Raw genomic sequence first — 23,304 nt, 5'->3', positions numbered from 1 at the left:
AATTTTAAAGCGTGTGTGACCCAGTTAATGGCCTGGACTGTGCTGCTCAACTTCTCTCCTTCTCCGCCGTGCTGTCCCTCTTGATCCCAGTAAACTTGATCGCACTTGACAACGCTGAAGCACGCAAATACATTTATCATCTTTGCCCTTTTCAGGGTATTTCAAGCCTGGTTTTGTTTCTGTGTGCCAGAGTCGATTAATTGAATCATTTGTAACAGAAGGCAGCAAAGAGCCTGTTAGAGTCAAACTCTGAGGTGTTACCCGCCTCTTGCTGCCATTATTTCCATGTGGTCTGGGACATAAGATTCCCTCCTTGTTGAATCTCAACAGCTCCCAGTGACCCAGAGCAATGCTGGAAACAATACTGGAGGACATGAGGACAGTCTGCACATATTTCCTTATTCCTCAGGCTTTGCTTCATCATTTTTAGTCAGTAATGAAGCCTTTGTTCTCCAAAATTGATGACTGTGCACCTCTTTCCCTTTGGAAGGGATGTGAGAACCAATTTTATTCATCTGCTGCACAGGGAGCTGAGATGGAAGATAAGGACATGAAGGGCTGTGTTTTCTGGGAGCTGGGTGGGAGATAACTGTGCTTGGATTCCCAGTGACAATAGTAGGATCCGAGGCGTGTAATTCCTTGCTTTGAAAGGGTCCTTCCTAAATATGCAGCCTGGAATTGGACACCTCTGCATTTGCTGACATGGCTTTGCAAAATTCCTCTAGAGTGGATTGTTGCCTTTAAGAAGTAGAATTAGACTTAGGTTTCAGCTGGTGCAGAGCTTCTTAGGGCCGTGACTGGTACTGAAGGAAATTTTCATTTCTTTGCTGAATCAGCTGCAAGGATTTTCATGGTCTGGTGGGGTTTTATTTGTTGTTGTTAGAAATGGGATGAAAGGCTTAGCCTGTCTTGTTCACTCTGCCCTGGCTGAGATGCAGTTGTCATGGAAGCACTTGGCCCACCATAACCTGCATTTTAAATTGAAGTCCTTCATCCTGCTGGCAGTCTCACTTCATCATTTGACACGTCTGTCACCTGCTGTTGACTGCTGATGTCCTGGTGGCTCCCCCAGGTTCAAGTGTTGACCAAGCAGCGTCATTTGAAGGGGGCAGAACATCACCTGCTTGGTGCTTTGCCATGGGTTCACCTGCGTCCAGAGCATCACACAGCAGGGATGGGCACCCCTGCTGCTCCAGAAATAGCCTTTATATTGTAATGAGTGCTAGCATTAAAGCTGTGATCTGGTTTAGATTAAATTAATCCCTTCCCTCCCTTCTTTTCCACCGCTGTTCAAGCAAGAACTCTGGGTTTGACATCCATTAACAGTTTGATATCCATTCAGGAGTCATTCTGGGGGAGGCTGTTTGAGATTTGGTGGTTGGCAGGTTAGGAACTACTTGGGCAAAGGGGAGAAAAACCAGCAGGAAGACCCCAAATGTTATTCCTGGATGCTGAGGAGCATTTCTGGTGTGTGCAGTTGATCAAAACGCACAACTGGGCATGGAAAAAATCTGCAGCATAAGAAAATGGGAGAAAATAGTTGTTGTTTTTGCTGTCAGTCATTCACCATGTCCATTTATAGATGGATTTAATGTGAGAAGAAGATTTACAATGAGGCTGCGAGTTGTTTTGGGTGAATCTAATAGTGACAAACCACGAGGCATTAACTTTTTGAGAAGTTTGGTTTGTCACTAAAACCCACTGCTGCTCCCAGAATATTGACCTGTTGGTCTGAGCCAAGATCTCTGTGTGCTGATTGAAATCCTGGTTAGAACTGATGATTTGAAACCATAGTTTTACTTCCTCTATCCTCTTTTTTCCGTGCATTTAGTTCATTTGGGCCCTTTCCTGGCTAATGCTTCTGTGTCTGTGTGAAAGATAGGACGAAGATTACAGCAGCACCTGAGTATTTGAAGAACATTTTGGAATTTCATATCCCTGAAATACCTTAGGGCTCCTGGGAAATGTTACTTTTTGACTCTTGATTTTCACAAGGCTGGTACAGCTGGTGGAAGAGTTTACCAGTTGGAAGTGTAGCAGATGTTGAACTGTGAAAACAGTTCCTTGTTTTAATTTATGTAACAACTTAATTCCCCGACTGGAAGGAGCAGAGAGCTAGTTCCCGATTCCTGGGACAGTGTGTTCATGTTGCTGTGTTGTTAATCAAGCCCTGCTCTTTGCCTTAACTGCTCTGTACTCTCCTTGGGCTGTAGGACTAAAGCTGTTTCCACTGAGAGGAGCTGAATTTCCATTTGATTTCCCAGCCCAGTCGTTCCCGCGTTGTTCTCTGATTGTGGGCATGCTGGAACGAGCCCATTAAAACCCCCCTGTCAAAGAGTTTTTATTATATGCCAGCAAATAGCAGATCTGAAAACACACTCGGCAGAGCCCAGCTCCGCATTGCCAGAGATAAAACATCAAATCCAAACCGAATGGACGCTGGGAATCCTTTATGTGTCTCTGAGTGACTTTCATCTCCTCATCGCTCCATTACTGAGTATCCCCACGGACCTGCAGTGCTCTCTCTGCTTCCCCGTCGTTTGGGCTTCTCCTGCCAATTGCCGGGCATTGTCAAGTAATTGGAGTGGAAATGACAAATGAAAGCGGGGCTGCGGCGCTGCCAAGGCTCCTCGCCTGGCAGCCGCTGGGTGATGCTGGTAATTGTTACCAAAAGTGTAATTGCTCCGGGCTCTGCCGGCGATTTCAACAACGCAGCCTGCAATTCCTCCTCTGAGACACCCGATCCCTGCCTTTTCTCGGTTGTCTCTGGCACAGGAGCCACCTGGGAGGTAAATGCCACCTGGCACTCGGAGTTGGAGCTCCCTTGGGGTTCTGGCAGTGTGGGACGGAGCAGCCTCTTGGAGAATCAGTCACAGAATCCCAGAATAGCTGGGGCTGGGAGGGAGCTCTGCGGATCACCCAGTTCAAGCCCCCAGCCAAGGCAGGGTCACCTGGAGCAGGTGACACAGGAATGAGTCCAGGTGAGCAGCTCACCCTCATGGAAAGAAATTCTTCCTTGTGTTGAGGAGGAACTCCTTGTGTTTTAGTTTATGGCTGCTACTTCTTGTCCTGTCACTGGGCACACCAAAAGTCTGGCACCGTCCTATTGCCACACCTTGAAGATACTTGTATGGATTGATGAGATTCTCTCTCAGTCTCCAGGATAACCAGGCCCAGCTCCCGCAGTCTCTCCTCATGAGAGGGGTGTTCCAGAGCCCTCATCATCATCATCAGTTGATTAGTGGGGTACAGGATAAGCAACACCCCCCTCGTTTTTGGTGTGACACCCCAAATCTGCAGCTCGAGCCCTGGCTGACAGGAATGCTACAGCTGTGCTCTGCTGGCTTCACCCTGCATAGCAATTGCAGCAATGCCACCACTCCTGTGACCAGCTTTGCAGGTCCTGCGTGCTGCAGGGGACACCCCAGCATGCAGTGACATTTTAGGGATGGCCTGGATATTTCCAGGAAGCCCTAAGAGCTGGAAAGGGGACACAAACCAGCTGTTGTATGCTTCTCGTTTCCCCATTTGCTGCACCAGAATAGCACACAGGCTCCTATGTGATGTGATGATTGCCCATGCTAAATGGCACCCGATTCAGTTGCTGAGGCTTTTCACATATTAATAGCAGACTGGTTATTTTTGATTTGTCGTGGGGTTTTTTTTCTGGTGTAGAGGAGGAACAACAGGTGCAGCTGTCTGAAGCTGTGATAGCCAGTTCAAAAAGCAGTGGTCCAGGAGATTTAGGTCTTTGTGTGCTCTGGTTAATGTGACGGGGTGACAGCAGCAGACCAGGAGCACCCACAGCTGCTCTGCGGCTCCCTTTGCTCCATGTCTGCTCTTTATGTCTTCAGCTTTTTCTTTGCTTTCACTGCTTGTTGTGTTCTCGCCTCCTTCTTCCATCTTCTTCTCCCCTGCCTTTTTCTAAGTCCTCATCATTATTCCCCAAACCCATCACGTGCTCACACTGTGCTCCTGTGTCTCCAGTTTTTTTCTCGTTTTGTCTTGGTCTGGGTGTCCACAGGCTCGAAAGGTTTGTGAACATTTCTTGTTCTTTTGCCCCCGTTCTGGAGTCTGGCCCAAGTAATGTAGATCTATCTCTTCTAGCAGCATGGTGTTTTAAAATTCAGTTGAATTAGGTATCATTTCTTCTTTTGATGTAGGGAAATCCAGAGAATTAATAAATTATAATGGCACTACTTGGTGTTTAAGGAATGCTTTCTGTCTTCAAAGCACTCTCTGTGTGATATTTCATTATTTATACTGTTAATTATATTAGTACTTGTAAGGAAAAAGCCCCTTAAGTTGTCATTGATAAAAATACACTCTCAACAGGATTGGAATCCAGCTCTTAGATTGCAGCAGATAATTTGTCCACTGAGGTGCAGAGCCTGGAGAAGACATCAAGCTTCTGGAAAGTCTTGCTTTAGGTTTAGAACTGTATTGCCTGGGAGCTTTGAAGTGTCCTTGTACGTGCTGGGTGAGCACTAGCAAAGCCTCACAACAGGACAAGTAGGTGGGATCCAGACTTTCCAAACTGGACTTCAGGTCTGTTGCCAGGAATCTTAAGCTAAATGCTGAATTGTGCAAAGATGTGGACGCTGAGACCCGTGAACTGCTTGGAAGATTCTCATATCCCAACAAACCAGGTGGGAGTTTCCTGACTATTAACTAGGCAATGAATGTTTTAAAACTCTGCAGAGAAGTGTCAGTTTTGATCCAGTACCTGGCAAAAGGAATTTAGAAGCAGCTGATTTGAGCCCGCAGACAGGAGCCAGCCTGCCTGGGCTGTGATAGAAGCCAGGGGAGGAAGAAGAGCAATGAGGGGTTTTCTTAGCACAAACCTGAGCGTTGAAGTCTCGAAATGTGAGTAAGGGTGGCTCTGTGCTGACCTTGTGGTGTGAGAGTCCCTTGGTTATTATTGCGCTGTGGAAATTATTTTCTTTTTTCGGAAATTTTAGTAAGCATGAGGGGGCAGAGGTGAAGGGTTAGAAGAACCAGGAGATGGGGCACTAAGTCTTTCCCCTCCCTTCCTGCTCCGTGGCTGGTTTCCTTGTGGGGAGCTGCCAGCTTTCAAACACCCGCTGCTGCTGGAGCCAGGGGGATGTGTGTGTTAGCTAAAGCTTGGCACACACATCACTTAACCTTCATTTCTTCTCTAACTGCACCGTCAGTCTGCTGGCAGAGATGATGTCAGGGCTGCTGTTCTGCAGCCAGGGGAGAACCAGCTGTGTTCCTGAGCTGGAATTTCAGTCCCTCTTTGCCTTGCCCGAGGGGCTGGGCACCTTCTTAGGTCAGCGTTGCCGCAGGCATTCCATTAACAGAGCATCTCACAAAGCTTCTGAGGCTGCTGGAGTGTTTGCAACATGTGCGTGACATTTGCCACAGAGAGGAGCCCAGTTTGGTGTGGGAGAAATGCTTTTGGAAAACGGGGGAGAGACACAAGGATTTTTTCTTTTTTGCAATATTTTTGGCTGTCCCACTACTTCTAGATTGACACTCTTGATCCAGCACCTGACAGAAGTGCCTGAGCAAATGGCCTGGTATTTGGGATATTTTCTCTCTCATTTAGCAGCCTAATGGGCCTTTAAGGCACATTCAGTATTTTATCATTATGCTTAACAGTTTTAGGAGTTAGCTGTAAATGTGCTCAAGACATTAACAGTTGACATGGCAGTCAACTGTTCATCCTCCTCCCTAGCTTAATTTGCCAAAGTCCTGCTTTGCACTGTGAGTAAATTGAAGTAAATCACTACATGGTGTAAATGAGCAGCAAGGTCTGGTCTCCTTGCAAATCCCTTAAAAATAAGACTCAATGGCTGGGATAGGGGCTGTCCATCCTTATACACAGGAAAACACCCTGTGTGGTGTCACTTTAGCCCAATGTTTGTCTATACAGCAGGGATGGGGATTGTCTAGCTGAAAACAGTGTTTCAGATGAGAAACTGATCCTCCTCTTCCCATTTTCATGTGGAGGCAGCGTGGGATCGTGACCTCAGCGTGGAGGGAATGGAAGGGGGTCAAGCACGGGTGGTGCAAACCCTTGTGAATTAGCTGTGGGTGTTCCACTTGGGTGCACTGATGGAACAGTGGTGACAGCTGTTTCCAGCTGTGTCAGGCTCCCTGCTTGGCCAGAGTTTCCTTCGTGGTGCTTTGGGATAAACGTGCCCAGGTAGATCCTGCTCATACCTGGCCAGGAGCGGGTTTCCCTCAAAGCCACCTTCGCTGCCTCAGCACAACCTGGGATCTACCTGCAGTGTGGACAGTCTGGACCTGATGACAGGGAGGTTTTCCAGGGATATTCTGCGCACCTGGGGTTCCTGGAGGTTGGGTTATCTTGCTGTTGGAGCTGATTATTGGCCGTGCGTGGCCTCGTCTTTCAGCTGCATGTTGGAAGCTGTTGAGTGACAAGTGCCAACACTGGGCCTGATAAGAGTGTGGGAGGGAGGGGGCTCTGTTGCAGTCTGTCTCCGTGGAGCTGTTTGAGACATATTGTTCAAACAGGACGTGCCTCGTGCTGCACGGGTCTCCTTTCTGACTTTATTTGCAGAATAACACGTTCTGGAAGCCGGATTCTTGCCAAGACTGCCGATGCCGGAGCAGCGTTGTCACCTGTGAGCCTACAGCCTGCAGAGCCCCTCAGTGTGACTTCCAGAAGGTAAGGGCCGAGTGCCCGTGGCTGCCCAGAGCCAGGCACAGCCTCTGTGTCCTTGCACTCCTCCGTGGGGCGAAAACACGTGGTGTGTGAAGCTTTTGTCCCCTTCCCAGAGGCCGGGTGTTGGAGCAGCTTGATCCCAAAGGAAACCCCTGAACTGGGCTCGAACCTCCCAGCGTGAGCCCAGCTTCCAGTCCTCCTTCCTTTGGAGGTGGGGCTGGGGCTCCCTGGAAGGTGCAGATGGGCACTTTTCCACTCTGCTGAGCAACAACAGGGCTGAGATTGTCTGTCTTCCTGTTCCTTCTTCCTCGTGATGGTTGCTGAGCTTTCGTTGTCTCCTGCTCGTCTTTGTCTGGGTCTTCCTTAATTGGCCATGGAATTGGTCTTGCATTAACATCTGGACTGTTGGGGTAGAGTGCACAAATAGCAGTGAAAATGAGTGTTTTAAAGAGGCTGTCAGTGTAATTATATGGCTTTGTGAAGCAGGTTAAAATGTTTCCCAATATGACAGCGCTAATGAGGAAATAATTTTGATTCTTACTGGTTTTCCTGGTTATTTTTGCTCTGTATTGATTAAAGCTAGGCTGAACTAGTAGGAAATTCTGTGTTAAAGAAGAAGGAAATTAAGTGCTGTCATGGCGCACCTAAGAATGAGTGCATTAGATGAAATGATAAAAATCAGATAAATGAGAACGTGGCAACTTTAAAGCTCATAAAGGGAAATGGGTTTATGGTGTGAAACGAATGTGTGTGACTCCTTCACATGGACAGTCTTCAAGACAAAATGTTTAAGTGTTCCAAGAGCATTTGGTCATTTAAATGTTGAAAAGGATCATCAAGGATCTCAGAAGAAAAAAATCCTTTCATGCTTCAAGGCTAAACCACCAAAAGCAAGGTCAGAAATCACCATCCCTCTCTATAGTTTATTTCTTACCTACTCATGATGAGGTTTATGCAAAAATATTGCTGATCTTGTTTCAGCAGCATCTGTCCCTTGTTTCTCAGTGGCCTTTCAGTGAAGAATCTTGAGTTTTGTCTTGAGTAAGTGTTTTCCATTCTTTGAGAACTGCTTCAGCTGAAGAATTCCCAACTGTACTCTTGGGGGTGTAAATTCTGCTGTTATTTTGAGGGTAAAATGTCAAACACATAAAGTGCTGTGCCACCTCTCAGCACGGGGATATGGTGTAAAAGTGTTCTATATTTCACTTGAAACCTTTCCTTTCTGAACTGAGGTCAGAACCCTTTCTGAACCCAGGTCCTGCAAGGCCTCATGGCTTCACTTTCATTTTAAAGTCTCTGTTTGATGTCAGCTGTTTATTGGAATCCTGTTTTGTTTTTTTAGGGAGAAGTGCTTCGAGTCGCCTCCAACAAGTGCTGCCCCGAGTGTGCCTCCCGTGCCGAAGGATTTTGCCAGCACGAAGGACAAATCCACAGCGTGAGTGCTCTGTCCAGTTCCTCACCAGGGACAATCCTTACCTGGTTTTAGCTCCCTGTTTGTTTCAGCCAGTGGAGGATGCTGAGCTGGTATGCAGGGCAAGGACAGATCATTGCATTTATATCCTGTCACTGTCAGATAGTGGAATTTAGGAGGAGTTTGGTCAGCAGGGTTTGCAGAAAGGGAACGTGTCAGTGAGCAATTGTGTGCCCTGCACGGCTTAATGGGAGAAATTTCCCCACTTGTTCCTTCCCTTTGCTGATTCTGTGGGTGAATGAGACAGTGCAGTAACATCACAAGGGGAGCACAGTGAACTTGACATATTAGCTGTGCTCAGAGGAGGCTTTTCTCTCAGCAGCCGTCTATGCTGCAGGAGATTGATGGCTGCTCTGCGACCCAGGTTCTATTCTGTAATCCTGAATTATTCAAGAAGCAGGTTCTGGGATGTGGTTTCACCTAGGGGGTCTGAAAGGCCAAAACAATCAGAACAAGTGTCTGGAGATAAGAAAAAAAAAATCAAGATTCATGGGTAGTAGTTAATGAATCATGTCAAACAACTGGCAAATGTAGAAAAATGGCTTAACAGCAAACTCAAGTCCTATATGTGGTCTCTTACAGACTTTTCTGTTTGACAAGAGGCAAGCCAGGTCCAAATCTCAAGATACATGCTAAAATGCCCAGCCACATTTGCATGTGTGAGCTGTACTGTCCACGCCTGAGATGGATGGTGTAGCCCTCTGTTCCAGCATGAGGCATGGCCAGCCTCATCCTCTTCTCATCCCATCCTCTTCACATGTTCCTTTGTGCCTGTGATTTGGTGGTACTATGTTTTACTATTATGTGTTATATTTCTTCTTCTGCTATTTCTGCATTTTCTGGTGCTGTTCTTTTGCTGCAGCTTTTGTCTTTTGGCTCTTTTTGAGCCTGTTCTTTGGCTGGGCATCCCCACAAGAAGGATATGGACAGATTTGTACCTACAATCCGGTTTCATATCGCAATTCCACTGTGTCGTGGCCGGAAAGTCACTTTGTATCAGTGCCAAGTCTCATCCTGGAGAGAGGAGGAGCTTGAAAAGGGATAAGACTTATTTCCAGGCCTCACTGTGCTTTCTGTGCCCTTGGTTGTGTTCTGTGCAGCATGGCACGCAGTGGGCCAGCTCGGGATGTGTCCAGTGCTCCTGTGCCCACGGGAAGGTGACCTGCAGCCCCAGGACCTGCCCAGCCCTCACCTGTGGACAAGGGGAGCTGCAGGACCCTGCCCAGGGCTCCTGCTGTCCCAGATGTGTGGGGCCTGGTGGTGAGTACTGTCTGGCTCCTTTGGTCTGAGCTCAGAATATCTTTTTAGTCCCAAATCTGGGAAGCTTTTCTTTTCTTGTTCACTTTTGTTGGGAAGACTCTGGAGTCAAGCATGTCTCGTAATTCCCTTCCTGTCCTGCTGCCATATTTACTTTTTTAGTGATTTTGCCCATGGGCCAAGAGATGGGGACAAGCTTTAAGCACTGAGTAGCTATGCCTAGTATGTGCTCGTTTTGGAGATTAAAATTGGGAGAAATACCTGGGAGAAATACCTCAGGTATTTCCCATGCAGTTGAACTGCAAATTCCAAAAATGTTTCTTCAGCTGTTGGATGCCTTTTCTTGTAGAGTCCCAGTGCATCCAGAGCTGTTAATTCACAAGCCTCCTGGAAACTGGTGGAACTGTTAGCCTCTTAATCTGCTTTAACAAACTGCAGTTTTGAATTCTGAGATAAACAAAAGCTGTATTTTCATCACAGGTGACAGAAAGGGATTAAAGGTCGTTGGAAAAGAAACTTCCCCTTTGTTTTCCTGTCCCTTAGAGCCTTGCTCCTTCGATGGCCACGTGTTCCAGGATGGCGAGGGCTGGAGCCTGGGTCGGTGCTCCAGGTGTGTCTGCAGGGATGGTGCAACTCAGTGCTCCACAGCTTCCTGCCAGCCTCTGCTCTGCAGCCAGGTCAGGACCCTCCAGCCTTCTAGGAATGTTCCTCAACACTCCCTTTGCTGTGAGCAGTGTGCATTTCTCATGCTGGGGACCAAATCAGCAAGCAGACCTTCTGGGTGACAAGTGGGTGATTTGGAAAAGAGATGTTTGACCTGCAGAAATGGTGTGGAGTGATGGTGAGGCCTGTGTGTCTCTTCCCTAATACCTTATTTCCCCAGCATTTTATTTATATCATCCCTTTGCTGGTTAATTGTTTTTATTTCTGTTGAGAGAAGAAATGAAAACACAAGATTTATAATGGGGTTTATCTTCACAAATTTCACTGTTTGGTTTGCAGCTGGAAAGTTTGATTTGCAGGTCTCGTTACTTTTTGGTTTTTTGTACAAGAAGTCCAGAAATACATTTGAGAGTAGTGGATCAAATTCCCCTTTTGCCTTCAGGAGTTCAGAAGCACAAGGCAACTTGAGCTCAAAGAAGAGTCTCAGAGCAGTGCTCCTTCTGTGTGTTTGTGTTTAGAAAACAACAAAACTGGGAAGAGGAGTTGGGGAAGCTCGTGGTTTTGGTCCAGTTAGGAGAGCAGGGACTTTGCTGTTTCCAAGGTCTTTGCTGTGGACAAGTGATGAGTTTTTAGCATTTATTCAGGGATCAACACAGCCAAAATACTGCAAGACTCTACACAGTGTCAGCACAGGGTTAGTAAAGGCAGCAAACTGTTCACAGTACTCCAGACTGGGCAAATCACTCAATTTTTGAAATTCTTGTTGTTGTATTGAAAGTGCTGAAGGGTGTCACTGTACTCTTTGTTTGGATCTTTTTCTTTGGGCCCACTGTACCCTTGGTGTGCTCTTTTGCAGCAGCATGCCTGGAGCTGTGTCCTTGGAAATCCTTGTCTCTGACTTTCACTTTATGTTTGAGGGACTGCCATTTCCCAAGTATTTTTAGGTCTATTACCATGCTCCAGTGATGTATCCAGAAGCTCCCTGATTGAGAACTCTTCACTGAGAAAAACAAAAGCAGTACTCATAAACCTTTTTCTCTGCTGATGCTTTCCCAGCTTTCTGTTACTGGACCAGATGTTTGTACAATTAACACTTTCTTTTTAATAGAAGAAACCCCACCTGTTAGTGTGTGTGCTAATTGCGTTTCGTTTTGTCCTGAGATATTCCATTAATATTCATTTACTATTCAAGTACTCTGCATTAGAAGAAATTTATGCCTAATTTAGAACCCTCCTTTCCCACTTGAAGTGGACTGGCATTACCTGCTGAGCCATTGCACTAATGTTTGATCAGCTAATCATTAGGATCTCATTTATGGAATCAGGAGTGACTGTGGTGTTGCTGTGATGTATTTGAGAGTAACTGGCTGGCAGCATCCAAGTTAATGCAGCAGAAAGCCAGTTCTGGTGGTGTTCCAGTTATTTCCTACCAAGGGCATTTCCCACTGGAAGGAACATTAGCAGGATGTGCAAGGAACCTGTTCTGATCTCAGTCACACCTAACATTTTCTTGCATGGGCTTTCATCTCTGTCCCCTTCCTTTGTTCTCCACTTTATCAAAATCCAAGACAAAAATTCTTCCGGGATTAAACTCTCATCTTCCATCTTTCAGATAACTTAGCTCTTCTGCTGAGGGAGAAGAATGCCAAAAATTCCTGTTGCATTCCACCAAAATACACAAAAAAATCGGTCTTCTAACTCTTCTAGGAAATCTATCCTTGGTAACTTCTGTACAAAGTCTTCTATTCTTTCTTTGAAAGCTCAGGATTTGACTGCTGAGGAAGATGAGATGGTGGTGCTTGGCATTTCTACTCTGATTCCAGTCCACCAGTCTGTCCTCTGCTCATCCTGGCGTGGCTGGAGGGAGCTGCTGGTGAACAGTGCTATTCCCAACTGTTGGATGTACATTGGCTGGGAGCAGTGGAATTAGACAGGTTTTGGATGGCTGGAGTTGGGGCATGCAGGGAAAGTTACATTGGTGTGAAGTGCCAGCCTTTTCCAACATGATTTAAATCTGTCCTGAAGAAACTCAAATTAGAAAAATACAGCTTTAAGCATTATTTAGCATCTGCACAGACAGTATGGATGGATTTAACTAAAACAGTGCAGGTGCCTGAGAGGTGGTGAGTGTAAATCACACCTTCAAAACCTCAAAATGTGGCAATTCCAGAAAAAAAACTTCTCTCATCCATCTCCTGCTTTATTGTGCTTCCCTGCATAGCTGTATATTTATTTTTTCCTCTGTATATCTGTATGCCTATGAATATAAGCACTTTATGTCACATGTATGAATTTATCTGCATCTCTCCCTGTATTCAGACCTCAGTTGCCAACTGAATGAGCCCAGAAAATGAGATGGAGAAAACATCTTTGAAGCCTTTCACTCTGCTCTTGTGCTGCTTTTCGGGCCAAAATTGAGCCCCAAGTGGCAGTGGGTTATCCCATGGATGCTAAGTGCCTGGAATTCCAAGCACTGATGCTGACCCCACGCTGACTGTTCACACTTTCTTTTCCTTGTCTCTGCCTTCTGTTTAGGAGGAAGTCATGGTTCTGTCTCCTGGAAAATGCTGCCCAGAATGTGTCCCAAAGCCCTGCTCCGTGTTGGGAAGAACGTTCCAGGTGACTTGTGACGACGCACGCCAAAACCACTCGTGATTTTTGGCACATAATCTCTTTCCCCCCTCCCTAGCCTCTGACTTCCTGCCAGCACTGATAGCTTAGTGCAAACGCTGCTTTTTTCCCTCCTGGAAAGGTAGGAGAGTTGAAGGAAATCAGGACTTGATAAGGATTTGCTGGCCAGCAAAAAGGAAGTTTGCTGGGCGAAGCAGATGAGGCACTTTGATTTCACACTTCTATTTGAAGGAGGAAAGCAGAACGCAGTGGTGGTCAGAGTATTTATGGCTTTCATTGTGTCCTCTGGAATTAATTAAGTGCATTATTTAATGAATGTATGTATGTGGGATTTTCTGTTATGATTATTTTGGCTAATAATAGTAGTTCAGGCCTCCCCGATGCCAGTAACTTGCAATTAATGGGAAATAAGCACCCACAGTGTCATCTAAACCTCAATCCCTCTTCTTCTGTTTGCTGAGCATGTAGCAATCAGCACTTTTTAAAGAAAACTTTATTATCTGATACAGACATGCAGAAGGAGCCATCATATTCCATAAGCAGCTCAGGTTTCTGGAAAGAATTTGGTTGTTTTCCAAGGGTGTTTAACAACTGTCTCCATGTTATTTTTCAACAGCACGGGGAGCAGTGGAAAAAAAATGCCTGCACTACATGTGTGTGTCAGAGAGGGGAAGTCAGATGTGTGAGGGAGACCTGTGGCTCTGTCACCTGTGAGCAGGTGCTGAAAAATCACCCACCTCTGCTACCCCAGCTGCACCTTGTGCTGTGCCAAGGGCTTCAGCCAGCCCTGCTCACTGCTGGCTGATGTTTTTAGGGAGAGAACAAGGTGCAGCGCCCCGGGAAGTGCTGTGAGGAGTGTGTGTCTTCCAAAGGGAGCTGTTTGGATGGTGGCAACGTCAGGTACCACGGAGAGATGTGGAACAGCACCCTCTGTGACTTCTGCATGTGCCAGGAGGGGCAAGTCACCTGCCAGGCAGCTGAGTGTGCCAAAGTGGAGTGTGCTAAGGTGAGAAGGGCTTTCTTCTCGATACTTTCTTGTCAAGCCTTGGGATTTTTATTTTTTTCCCCCTGCCTTTTTCTTTTTTCTTGACTTGAGACTTATTTTGTGCGATCCCCTCAAAAATATTTTACAGGGAAGGAGAGCAAACCTGGAATTTCCCGTGCAAGTTTGCACAGTGGGTTTCCATTGTGAAGCAAACCCCTGTGAATCAGTGACTGATTTAACTTGGATTCCCTCCCACACTGTGTCTGCCTGCTGTAGTGGAGGGTCAGACACGCAGAGGATTCAGTGGTGATCACTAGATTTACCAGGAGCTGAATGTGGGGAAAATGTGCAGGTCAGAGATAGTTAAAAGCTTAAGAAATGTTCCTTTTATCCTCATTCTGTCTGCTGCAGTGGCCTTCAGTAAGGTAGCAGGATGTGGAAGTCAGTGCTCTACTTTTCTTTGTTTTTTCCGTACCACTCTTAGCATGGAAGTGAAGCTGGCAAGGTATTTTATTCCCAGTGCTATTTACTCCAAAACTAATACCCTCCCTGAGAGGTTATGTTACATTTGCTCTGCAGTGGATGTGCAAAATGCATTTGATAGGGTTGAATGCTTCACCCACACACATACAAATATGCTTGGAATTGGCTTTTTTTTTTTGCAGTGGGATAAGACTTCCATGTTGTTCATCACAATGGGATTGTTCAGGCTGGAGAAGAGAAGGCTTTGGGGTGACCTAATTGTGGCCTTCCAGTATCTTAGGGGCTCCAAGAAAGATGGAGGGACTTTTTAGAGGGTCTGGAGTGATGTGATAAGAGGGAATATCTTCACACCAACAGAAAGTAGGTTTAAATTGAATATTGGGAACAAATTCTTCCCTGTGACATGCTGGCACAGGTTGCCCTCAGATGCTGTGGCTGCCCCATCCCTGGAGGTGTCCAAGGTCCCTTGTCCCTTCCAACCCAAACATTTCTGTGTTTCTGTGATCTCTTTCAATTGGTGGGCTCTTAGCTGTTTTATACCCTACTACTCCCCGGTGTCAGTGAGGAAAATGGAAGGAATTGTTGCCTCCTGGTCATTCTGTCTCAGTGGTGATGCTTTCTGGTGACCCAGCCTGTGTGTGTGCTAAATCTTGAGCAGCAGCACGTTTGTGGTGTGTCTGAGGTCCAGCCAAAACCCAGACATAATGGTTTCACTGGATTAGCTTGTTTACATGAGTGTTCAAAGGAGTGAAAATCCACACACAGACTCCCAAATGGTACAAAAATGGGTGCATCAAGGTATGAAAGTCTGTGTTCACCTGGGACTGTGCCTTTGAAACAACCAAAACGCACTCAGTGTGAGACCCAAAGTCACCCCTGCCGTGGTGCTGCTGCTGATCACCCGACCTGAAATGGCACAGGGAGATTTTTGCTGGATGAAAAGTTGTGGTTGTCATAAAAATCTCGTGCACTTGCAGCTGTTTGAGCGAGCTGCCCGCGTGCTCCTGGCTGTAAATTGGATCATTTACACTAATGATGATGACATGCTGTCATGGCTCAGTGGGGAGGATTAGTTAATATTCATGCTCACATCTTGGATACTGACAAAAAAAATAATAGAAGTCCATTATTCAGAAATGCCAGGGGTGTTTTCCAGAACAGTAGCTGGAGATGTTAACATGTAGGGTTCAAAACTCCTCACGTCATGTTCAGTTGTAGTTTACCTCAATAGTGCAAGGTGTGCCTTAATTAATTGCAAGAAAATGTGTACTCAAAAAGCAAATGCCATGGTTTCTCTTTCCTTTGTATTTTCCTTATGAAGTTGCAGTCTGTTTGTTTTGGCACCTGCCTCAATAAATCAGAGCAATTGTGAAGCCAGGAGCACTTGGATTTCTCTCTTCATAAGCCACTTATTAATTTACTGGTCACATCATCCTGCTGCAATTGTAATGAGGCCACAGATAGGAACTAAAAGAGGTTTAGCTCCAAAGCCTTTTGAACAAACTTGTCCAGCAAGGTGTCCATGGTGATTCTTACCTTAACCTCAAAAAGCCATTTTCAGCAGGCTGTGAGCATGTTCTCAACCTGGAATATGATCAACCTCTCTCCAGGAAAGCCTCAAGTTATCTCTCAAAGCCTCTCCCTTTTCTGAGCCTTGGCAGAGTAGCATAGCTGCATTTTTTTGGGGCTAGGCAAGCTGTGTTCCATGGCTTAGGTGGTCCCAGTTTTCCCATAGCCTGTGTTTATGGATGTGGGTGGGGATGGGAGAGTTTACAGTACACAGCAGTGACATGAGATCCAAACCCTGCCAGAGGCATTTTGGAGTAATTGAAGAGCAGAAATGTATAGAAGCAGCAGAGAGAGATCTAGGTCGTGTGTGGTCCTCGGTGACTAACCAGATGGTTCCTCCTCTGTTCCCCTGCTCACGAATGCACCAGGGATGTCAGAGTGTGGCCTGACTTAGGTGTTCTCCCTTGGTGAACCCAACAGTGACTGGTGCTGCTTCTCCCCTGTCTGTGCCTTTAATAGTTCCCATACAAAAATTAAGTGTGCCGGCGTGGCACAGGGAAAATTATCCTGGAACGCGCACCCTGTTGGCATAAATCAGAAAAACTACTTGGTAATCTTGGGAGCCAAAGCTGTTTCTTGTGAGCTGTGTCCTGGTTCCCTAGGAAAAAGTCTCTCTCTTTCCTAAATAGTCAGCTTCCACTTGGGCACAAAGAGTTGTGGTGAATTGGGGCACTTTATTCCTTTCTCCTGCTGCTGAATTCTTATCTTCAAACTGAATTTATTTAAGTGGAATCTGCGGAGCTGTACAGTTGTGACAAAGAACAGGCTTTTTCCATCTGGGATAAATAGAGCATGTGCTTTGAAATTCTCTGGGGGAAGTAAAAGTAGAACATTGAAAATGAAGGTAAGCCTTTGTGCATTGAAATCTTGAGGTTGGTCCAGTGAAATCCTGGTGATTCACAGTAAAAAGGGGGAGTATTTCTCTGCGGGATTTAGGGATGAAGTAATGGCCTTATCGCTGAATCCCGAGGCCTTTTCTGAGGTTTGTTCAGCTGCTATATTCACTGAGCACGTTTTTCAAACTATGCCTACAGAGATGAAGTGGGTTAGGGAGAAGATAAGGTGAAATTAGATATTGGAGATTGCGTTCCAGGGCAAGAGCTGTTCTGCCTCGGCATTCCACTGTGGTTTTGGAGATGTTGGTTCCGTTGGAATTGCTGCAACCTTTCTCTCCTTGGCAGGGTGAAGAATTAATTCATTTAGAGGGAAAGTGCTGTCCTGAATGTATCTCCAGCCGTAGTTACTGTGTTTACAAAGAACATACCAAAGCTGTGAGTACCCTTGTACCTTGCAGGGGGGAATCGCGAGTTCTGCTGGCAAAGGTTTGGAGGGGCTGGCTCTCCCTCTCTTGTTCTGAGAAGGATATTATTTGCAAGTGTAGCAGAAAAACAATCCATTAATATTGTCTGCACGTGGCTTTTGCAGTTAGCAGAAACACTTGTGTGCATCTGCTGCAGAATTTCAGTTTTCCTTGGTCTCCTTTGTGCAGTTCAATCAATCATTGCCCTTTAATATTTAATATCCTTACTCAGAGGTTTCCTGCACATTTCATAAAGACAGTTGATTTTAATCCTGTCAAGTAGAAGCTACAGAGCTGGGGCAGTGTGTAGCTTTCTGCCAATGTATCCCACTGATTATAATCTTTACTGCAACCGGAGCCCATTATTAATATTTTCATGGAACTTCCCTCTGAAGTTAGAGAGAAAGGAAACATTGATTATCTCGGTTTAAATATACCAGGAGTGGACTTTTCATTGCCCTCGCAGATGAGGACTGGAGCTGATAACTGCTCTTTGCCAACAGATGTGGGAAACGGGAAATTTAATATTGCTTGGGGCCTTTTTTAGATGCTGAGCCTTTCTTTGCTCAGGTAAAGCACTAAGGTGTGAGGATTTTTTTTTTTTCCAGCTGATGCTTTGTCCTTTCTGGAATAGGAACTGGCAGGAAAGCTTTGCGATCGTTTAAAATGCCTGCTGTCTCTTTTCTGTAAACCCCTTCATCCCTGTGCTGTTTCACCCGGAGATCTCCATGCCTGGCAAGTGCCCTCGGCGCCGAGGCTTTCCTTGGCTGCTGCTGAAGCCGTGTTTGTTCTCCTGCAGAACGGGGAGAGCTGGGCGGAGGGGCCGTGCCGGGAATGCCAGTGCCGGGACGCTGCGGTGACCTGCTTCCAGCGCTCCTGCCCGCCCTGCCCGCGGGGCAGCCGGCCTCTGCCGGCCAAGGGAGACTGCTGTCCTCGCTGCCAGCCAGGTACAGAGCCAGGGCACTCACTCCTTGCCTCCTTCTGGAATCCCTGCAGCCTTCGATCCCCCAGCACCGCTCTGATCCCCGCCCGAAATCTTATCTTGTCTCCAGTACTCAGTTGCTAATTAACTCGTTTCCATGTAATTTAGTTCTTTGATAAGTTTCAGGCTCCCGGTGACTTCTCCTGGTTTAAATGACAGCTTTCTTTTGGCATAAGGAGTTCTCCTCAGGGTTGGTGTTTTGTCTTTTTCTTCCGCCGCCTTCTTCTGAATCCTAGCGTGAGTTTTGGAGTTTATGGGCTCCTGATTATTTCTTGGGAGTGGGAAGAAGAAAGAATGTGCATACGCTGCTATGCCACAAGCTCACCTGAGGCTGAATGGCTGCCAGTTAATAATTGTTTGGAAAAGCTAGCATAACCTTGGCTTGTATGATAGTTTTGCCCATAAATTCCTTTCTCTCCAGGATGTTGTCATTCCCCTGGATTTACATTTCATGGTTGGGAGTCTGTAGCTGTGGGTTGCTCGTTCTTTTTGGTAGCTCTTCTTGTTGCAGTCATATAACTTAGGTTTTATCACGGTGCTCCAGTTAATGCTTTATCTCAGTAAAAAAAGAAAATAGCTTTGCAGTTTAATTGTGCTGGAGTGCCCGGGCACATTTGCCATCTTGTTTTAAAGCTTGTTATTTGCTGCATGCTAATGGAAATGCAAATCACAAGAGATAGAAAAGTGAGGAAAACTGGGTTTGGACTGTTCTGATGGAGTCATCCTGGATTTTTGAGAGGGAGCAGCATCTGCACAGGCTGTTGAGGAAGGGTAGATGATACAGTGTTCTCAGCATCTCTCCCTTCTCCTTATGAAGAAGTGCCTGTGTCAGCTGGTTATCCTTGAAAAAGTGGCCCTTTAGCTTCCACCATGGCAGCATTTTGGAAAACCCAGGCTTTGTAGTCATACTATTGGACATACAGAGCCAAACCTGCATCTCTTTTCCCTCTACTTGTCTGTCTTACTGTGGCGGGGCATGAGGAGCACATGCAAAATGCAGCCTGCAGCAGTTCAATCTATGAGTCCAGAACACCAGTCCCTGCTGCATCTGCTTCCATAAAGCCAGCAAAAATTGATGGCTGCTTCTCAGAGATATGCTGGGGGAAGCTGGCAGAGAGAACCCATTCCTTTTCAGCCAGGGGAAAACAAAAAGCCCTGGGCACTGCTGTATTTATGTTAAAACCAGCAAATATTCCCTCTTATTGAGAGCTTTTGGCTTGGAGCCCTGCTGAGAACACCCTTGGCTGGGAGCAGAAGGACTTTTTTTATAGCTAGAGGAAAATTGTTCTGTTCTGTGTCTTCCCCAAGTATCTGTGACCAGGAAGTACTTCTGTGGTGCTGTGGCATCAAGGTTTTTCTGGAGGGGGTGCAGTCTGCTACCTGTGCTTCTGACCTGGCCTTTTGACACAGAGTCGTGACTTACTGCAGGGTTTGGCTTTAGGAATCTCAAATTCAGGTTGTTTCTCGGGCTGCTAATTCCTTTTGACTTAAAATTTTTACTGCTGAGAAACCGTGTGGACAATGAATACCCTTTTAATCAATTCTGAGTCTATATAATGACTTCTCACATATTAAATGGAGCAATAAAACATTTAGCCCCTTTGATATAATCTGGTGTATAAAAACCCACTCCAAAGCTAACACGCCCTGTGCCACCGGGGGAAACAAGCGATGAATGAATTTCACTTTGATTTCGGAGTTGCATTGTTTTGGTTCTTCCTGACTGCCAGCACTGCTTGTTTCCCCCCCTCTGTGTGTTCCCCCTGTGCCAGGTGAGTGCCACCCAGACTGTGTGAGCTGCTCCCAGGCCTCTGATCACTGTGACTCCTGCCGGGACCCCAGCAAGCGGCTGCAGGACGGGCGCTGCGTGGAGAAGTGTGAACGGGGCTTCTACCAGCGTGGGGGGGCTTGCTTAGGTAATTTCTGCAAGGACTTACACCCCCCCTCCCTTCTCTGCTGCATGCTGTGGGTTCCCATGGGTTCATTCTAAAGAGGTTGACTGGCTTTGGTTGGAAAAGCATCCAGGCACACACTGTGGTGTAACCGTGAGACGGCGCGAGGTTTCAGATGGAAGCACACGCAAGTTCTCGAACTCTTTAGCTAAAATGAGGCAAAATTGTCTTATTTTGTCAGAGCGGGGGGCTCTTTCTGCTACGGGGTTGGGATTGATTTTTCTTCTCTCTTCTTTCTCCTGGAAGCCTGCAATGAAACCTGTTCAGCCTGCACCAATGGATTTGAGTGCTCCTCATGCCAGACGCCCCTGCTGCTGCAGGACGGGCAGTGTGTGGCTTCCTGTGGGAAGGGCTACGTTCAGGATCAGCTCCTCTGCACAGGTACTTCGAAGCAAAAGAGGCTGCAGCCCTCTGTGATGGCAAAGGAACAGCCAAAAGCTCTACCTGGGCTATGAGAACCCTCTCTCTTGAGGCATCTGCTGTCACGCGGGGTCAAATTGATCACTGCTTGGGGAAATATTAATGACAGTACCTCCAGTGGATCAGTTCTGTTCTGTCTTTCTTTGACTTGAGTGCAGACTCCCTCTGCCTGCTCGTGCCAGACCTTTCAGGATATGGTGCTTTGAGGTGCATAGAGAATTGATTGGAGGGATGGGGGATTGGTAGGACTCAGGATATACTTTCCTGCTTTGTTTTGCCATTCTTTCAATCCATTCCTGTAAGCGCACTGAGGTCACTGCTCTCAGGAAGCATTTTTACAAAGTTAATTGGTAATTCTGTAAAACACTGAGATGTGTCTAAATCCTTTGTCTTAGCAGTTAGAAAGACTGAGAGTAAGATTGAGAAGTTAGCTTTCTCTTTGATGGAGCTATGTCACTGCTTTATGAGCTTCCCCTGCTCCTTTGAAATACTTACAACTCTTCCCAAACTGTAAAGCAGCTGCTTTTTCATCATGGCAGTTTAATTGTTTTCTCTAAAATTAACCCTTTTCCCTTCTTGATGTTGGCCTTTTTAGAGGGCTTACAATTATTTCTGTAGATTTGATTCAGCAGAGGGGTGGAGCAAATGCTTAACTTCTGAGCCATGGCTGTAATTTCTTTGGAACTAGCCTTATTGCTCAGAATTAAACACAGGCTGAGGGCTTTCAGCTCATCTCAGGGCAAAGCACTTTAGGTGCTAAGTCCAGCTTCCTTTTCTGAAGTGGTTTCACTTGAAGAGCCGACCACTTGTTTCAGGTTTTGAAAGCCTGAAAAACCTCTGTCCTCCAGCTGCCACTGCAGCCCAGGGCACCACTGTGAATGTATGAATAGACAAGAGAGACCCAGTCCAAAAGAATTTATAGGCTTAGGTATCACATAATCTCCTACTTCATTTGGTTTCATTTTATCATTTTCTTTCCACCTGCTCGTGGTATTTTAATTGGCAGTGCCCATGTACTGCTGAAGGGGTAGGGAAAGCCTAATGTTTCATTTTACTGCTGGTTTGTAGATTACTGATTGTACACTCCATCCAAATTTGCATGCTTGTAGCTGAATGTTGCTGGGAAAATTTGTTCCTCTTTCCTCAAGGGAGTTAAATCAATTTGCTTTAGTTCTGCCTGGCTGCATTTTCTGCATAAAGTCAAACCAGTGGAGAAAGTCTTACATTTCAGATGTGGTCTGTAATTCATGGCCATTCACTCTTTTCCTTGTATCCTCTTTATTTCTGCAAATCTCTAATCACATTGTCCAGACGGGCCTCAGACTGCTCCCAAAGATTTTCCTCGTAATGGTTTTAACATCCACAATAAGCATGTTCCAAAATCACAGAAAGGATGAACTAGACTGTGTTAATTGCTATAGTTCCAGTAAACTCCCTCTTGAGGAATTTGCTGTGGACTTGAAAGAGACTTAACACCAGGTTTCTTTCTCTGTCCTCTTGTTGAAACGCTGTTGTCTGCATTATAAGAAAACACAGTGAATTAACCTTTCCTTTTGTTCATGTTTTATAACAGCTGGTCTAATTGAGCCTCTTTCGAATTTTTGATTGCAATCGTTTGATCTCTGCCCTATTTTAATCTTGCACTGGGGTTGTTTTCCTGCCCCCATCCCTCCACTTGCTTTTGTGAAGAATCAAAACCATTAAGAGAAGGTAAAATTGAGAATAAAAGGTAATAAGTTCACTTTTGTAGCAGTGGATTTAAAGATCATGGGTGAGTTTGTGTCAGGCAGATTGGTGGGTTCTCCCTTGGCAGAAACAAAACTCCCCCACAAAAGGCAAAGCAAAGGGAAGCAGAAATAAACTATGTCTGCGTGGTAGAATGGAAGGGCTCGAAGGACTTGCAGTGTTCAATGCTCTCACTGCATTTTTCTAACTGAATTATTTATGTTTTCAGGATTATTCAAAAGCCCAGGCAGAACTGGAGTGTTTTTGCTTTCATCTCCCAAAATGCCAATGTCGAAGTGTGTAACTTGACACTAGCAGACCCGGCTCACTCTGGAGCAAAGCACTTGGGTTTCTGCTATCTTCGAGTAGCTTTTCCCTGCTGTCCGTGGCTGTGGAGGATCCTCCAGGATCCGGGGCTGAGTGTGGCTGGGCTGAGCTTGCCCAGCTCTCCGAGAGGAGTGCAAGGGAGAGGTGCCACAGATCGATGGGACCCCAAAGCCCAGCAGTGCCTTGTGTGTTCCTGCTGGGATTCCACTGGCACTGCCCTCCTGCTCTGGTCCTGCCTGGGAGGGTTTCACGTGTTTGCAGAAGAGACAGTCTGGTGAGCTGCAAAACAGCCCCTATAAATCTAAACTGGGAATAGCCAGAGGGTTGGGAACAGCTTCCTGGCCATGCAGTCACTACTGGTGATTTATTTTCACACAGCCACTTTGTTGCTGCAGGCAAAGATGTTTGAGCTGACAGTGGCTCATTGAATGCTTCCATTTTTCCCTTGTACTTTCTGTGGAGTTGATGCCTGGCTGTTCGGGTGAGGAGCAGCTGTTGAGCCTGGCAGTGATCCAGTGCTCAGAGAGCCAGGGATTCTGGAGTTGGGGTGTGTAATCACAGAATCAGGGAATCACAGAATGGTTTGGGTTGGAAGAGACTGTAAAGATTTTTGTGTCCCAGTCCCTCTGCTGTGGACACTTTCCACTATCCCAGGTTGCTCAGAGCTTCATCCAGCCTGGCCTTGGACACTTGCAGAGATGGAGCAGCCGCAGCTTCTCCGGGCAACCTCTGCAAGGGACTCACTCCCCTCACAGGGTTTTGCCAAGGGCCAGCAGGAGCCAGCTGGTAACTGTGTAAAAACAGAGTCGGGCTGCCAGCAGCGAAAAGTGTCTCTTGGAAAGGAGCAGCACCTCTAGGGAGGAATTGAGAACTTTGCAAGTGAC

General features: G+C 46.3%; 1 protein-coding gene across 1 annotated transcript in view; it reads left to right on the top strand.

Moving 5' to 3' along the window:
* The first annotated feature begins 4,592 nt into the window (after window positions 1-4,592).
* FRAS1 (Fraser extracellular matrix complex subunit 1) overlaps window positions 4,593-23,304 on the top strand; it is a 76,355-nt gene continuing 57,643 nt past the window's right edge. The window contains exons 1-12 of the mRNA XM_062493678.1: window positions 4,593-4,649; window positions 6,545-6,658; window positions 7,998-8,090; window positions 9,227-9,386; window positions 9,927-10,060; window positions 12,582-12,665; window positions 13,294-13,395; window positions 13,492-13,683; window positions 16,896-16,985; window positions 17,814-17,961; window positions 19,769-19,912; window positions 20,195-20,329. Of these exons, the coding sequence (XP_062349662.1) occupies window positions 4,593-4,649; window positions 6,545-6,658; window positions 7,998-8,090; window positions 9,227-9,386; window positions 9,927-10,060; window positions 12,582-12,665; window positions 13,294-13,395; window positions 13,492-13,683; window positions 16,896-16,985; window positions 17,814-17,961; window positions 19,769-19,912; window positions 20,195-20,329 (1,453 nt within the window). The remainder of the gene's footprint in view (window positions 4,650-6,544; window positions 6,659-7,997; window positions 8,091-9,226; window positions 9,387-9,926; window positions 10,061-12,581; window positions 12,666-13,293; window positions 13,396-13,491; window positions 13,684-16,895; window positions 16,986-17,813; window positions 17,962-19,768; window positions 19,913-20,194; window positions 20,330-23,304) is intronic.

This window comes from Cinclus cinclus, chromosome 5 (genome assembly GCF_963662255.1).
Source record: "Cinclus cinclus chromosome 5, bCinCin1.1, whole genome shotgun sequence".
NCBI classification, from domain to species: domain Eukaryota; kingdom Metazoa; phylum Chordata; class Aves; order Passeriformes; family Cinclidae; genus Cinclus; species Cinclus cinclus.
The sequence above is the reverse complement of the archived record's forward strand: the minus strand, read 5'-3'. Positions and strand labels throughout refer to the sequence as shown.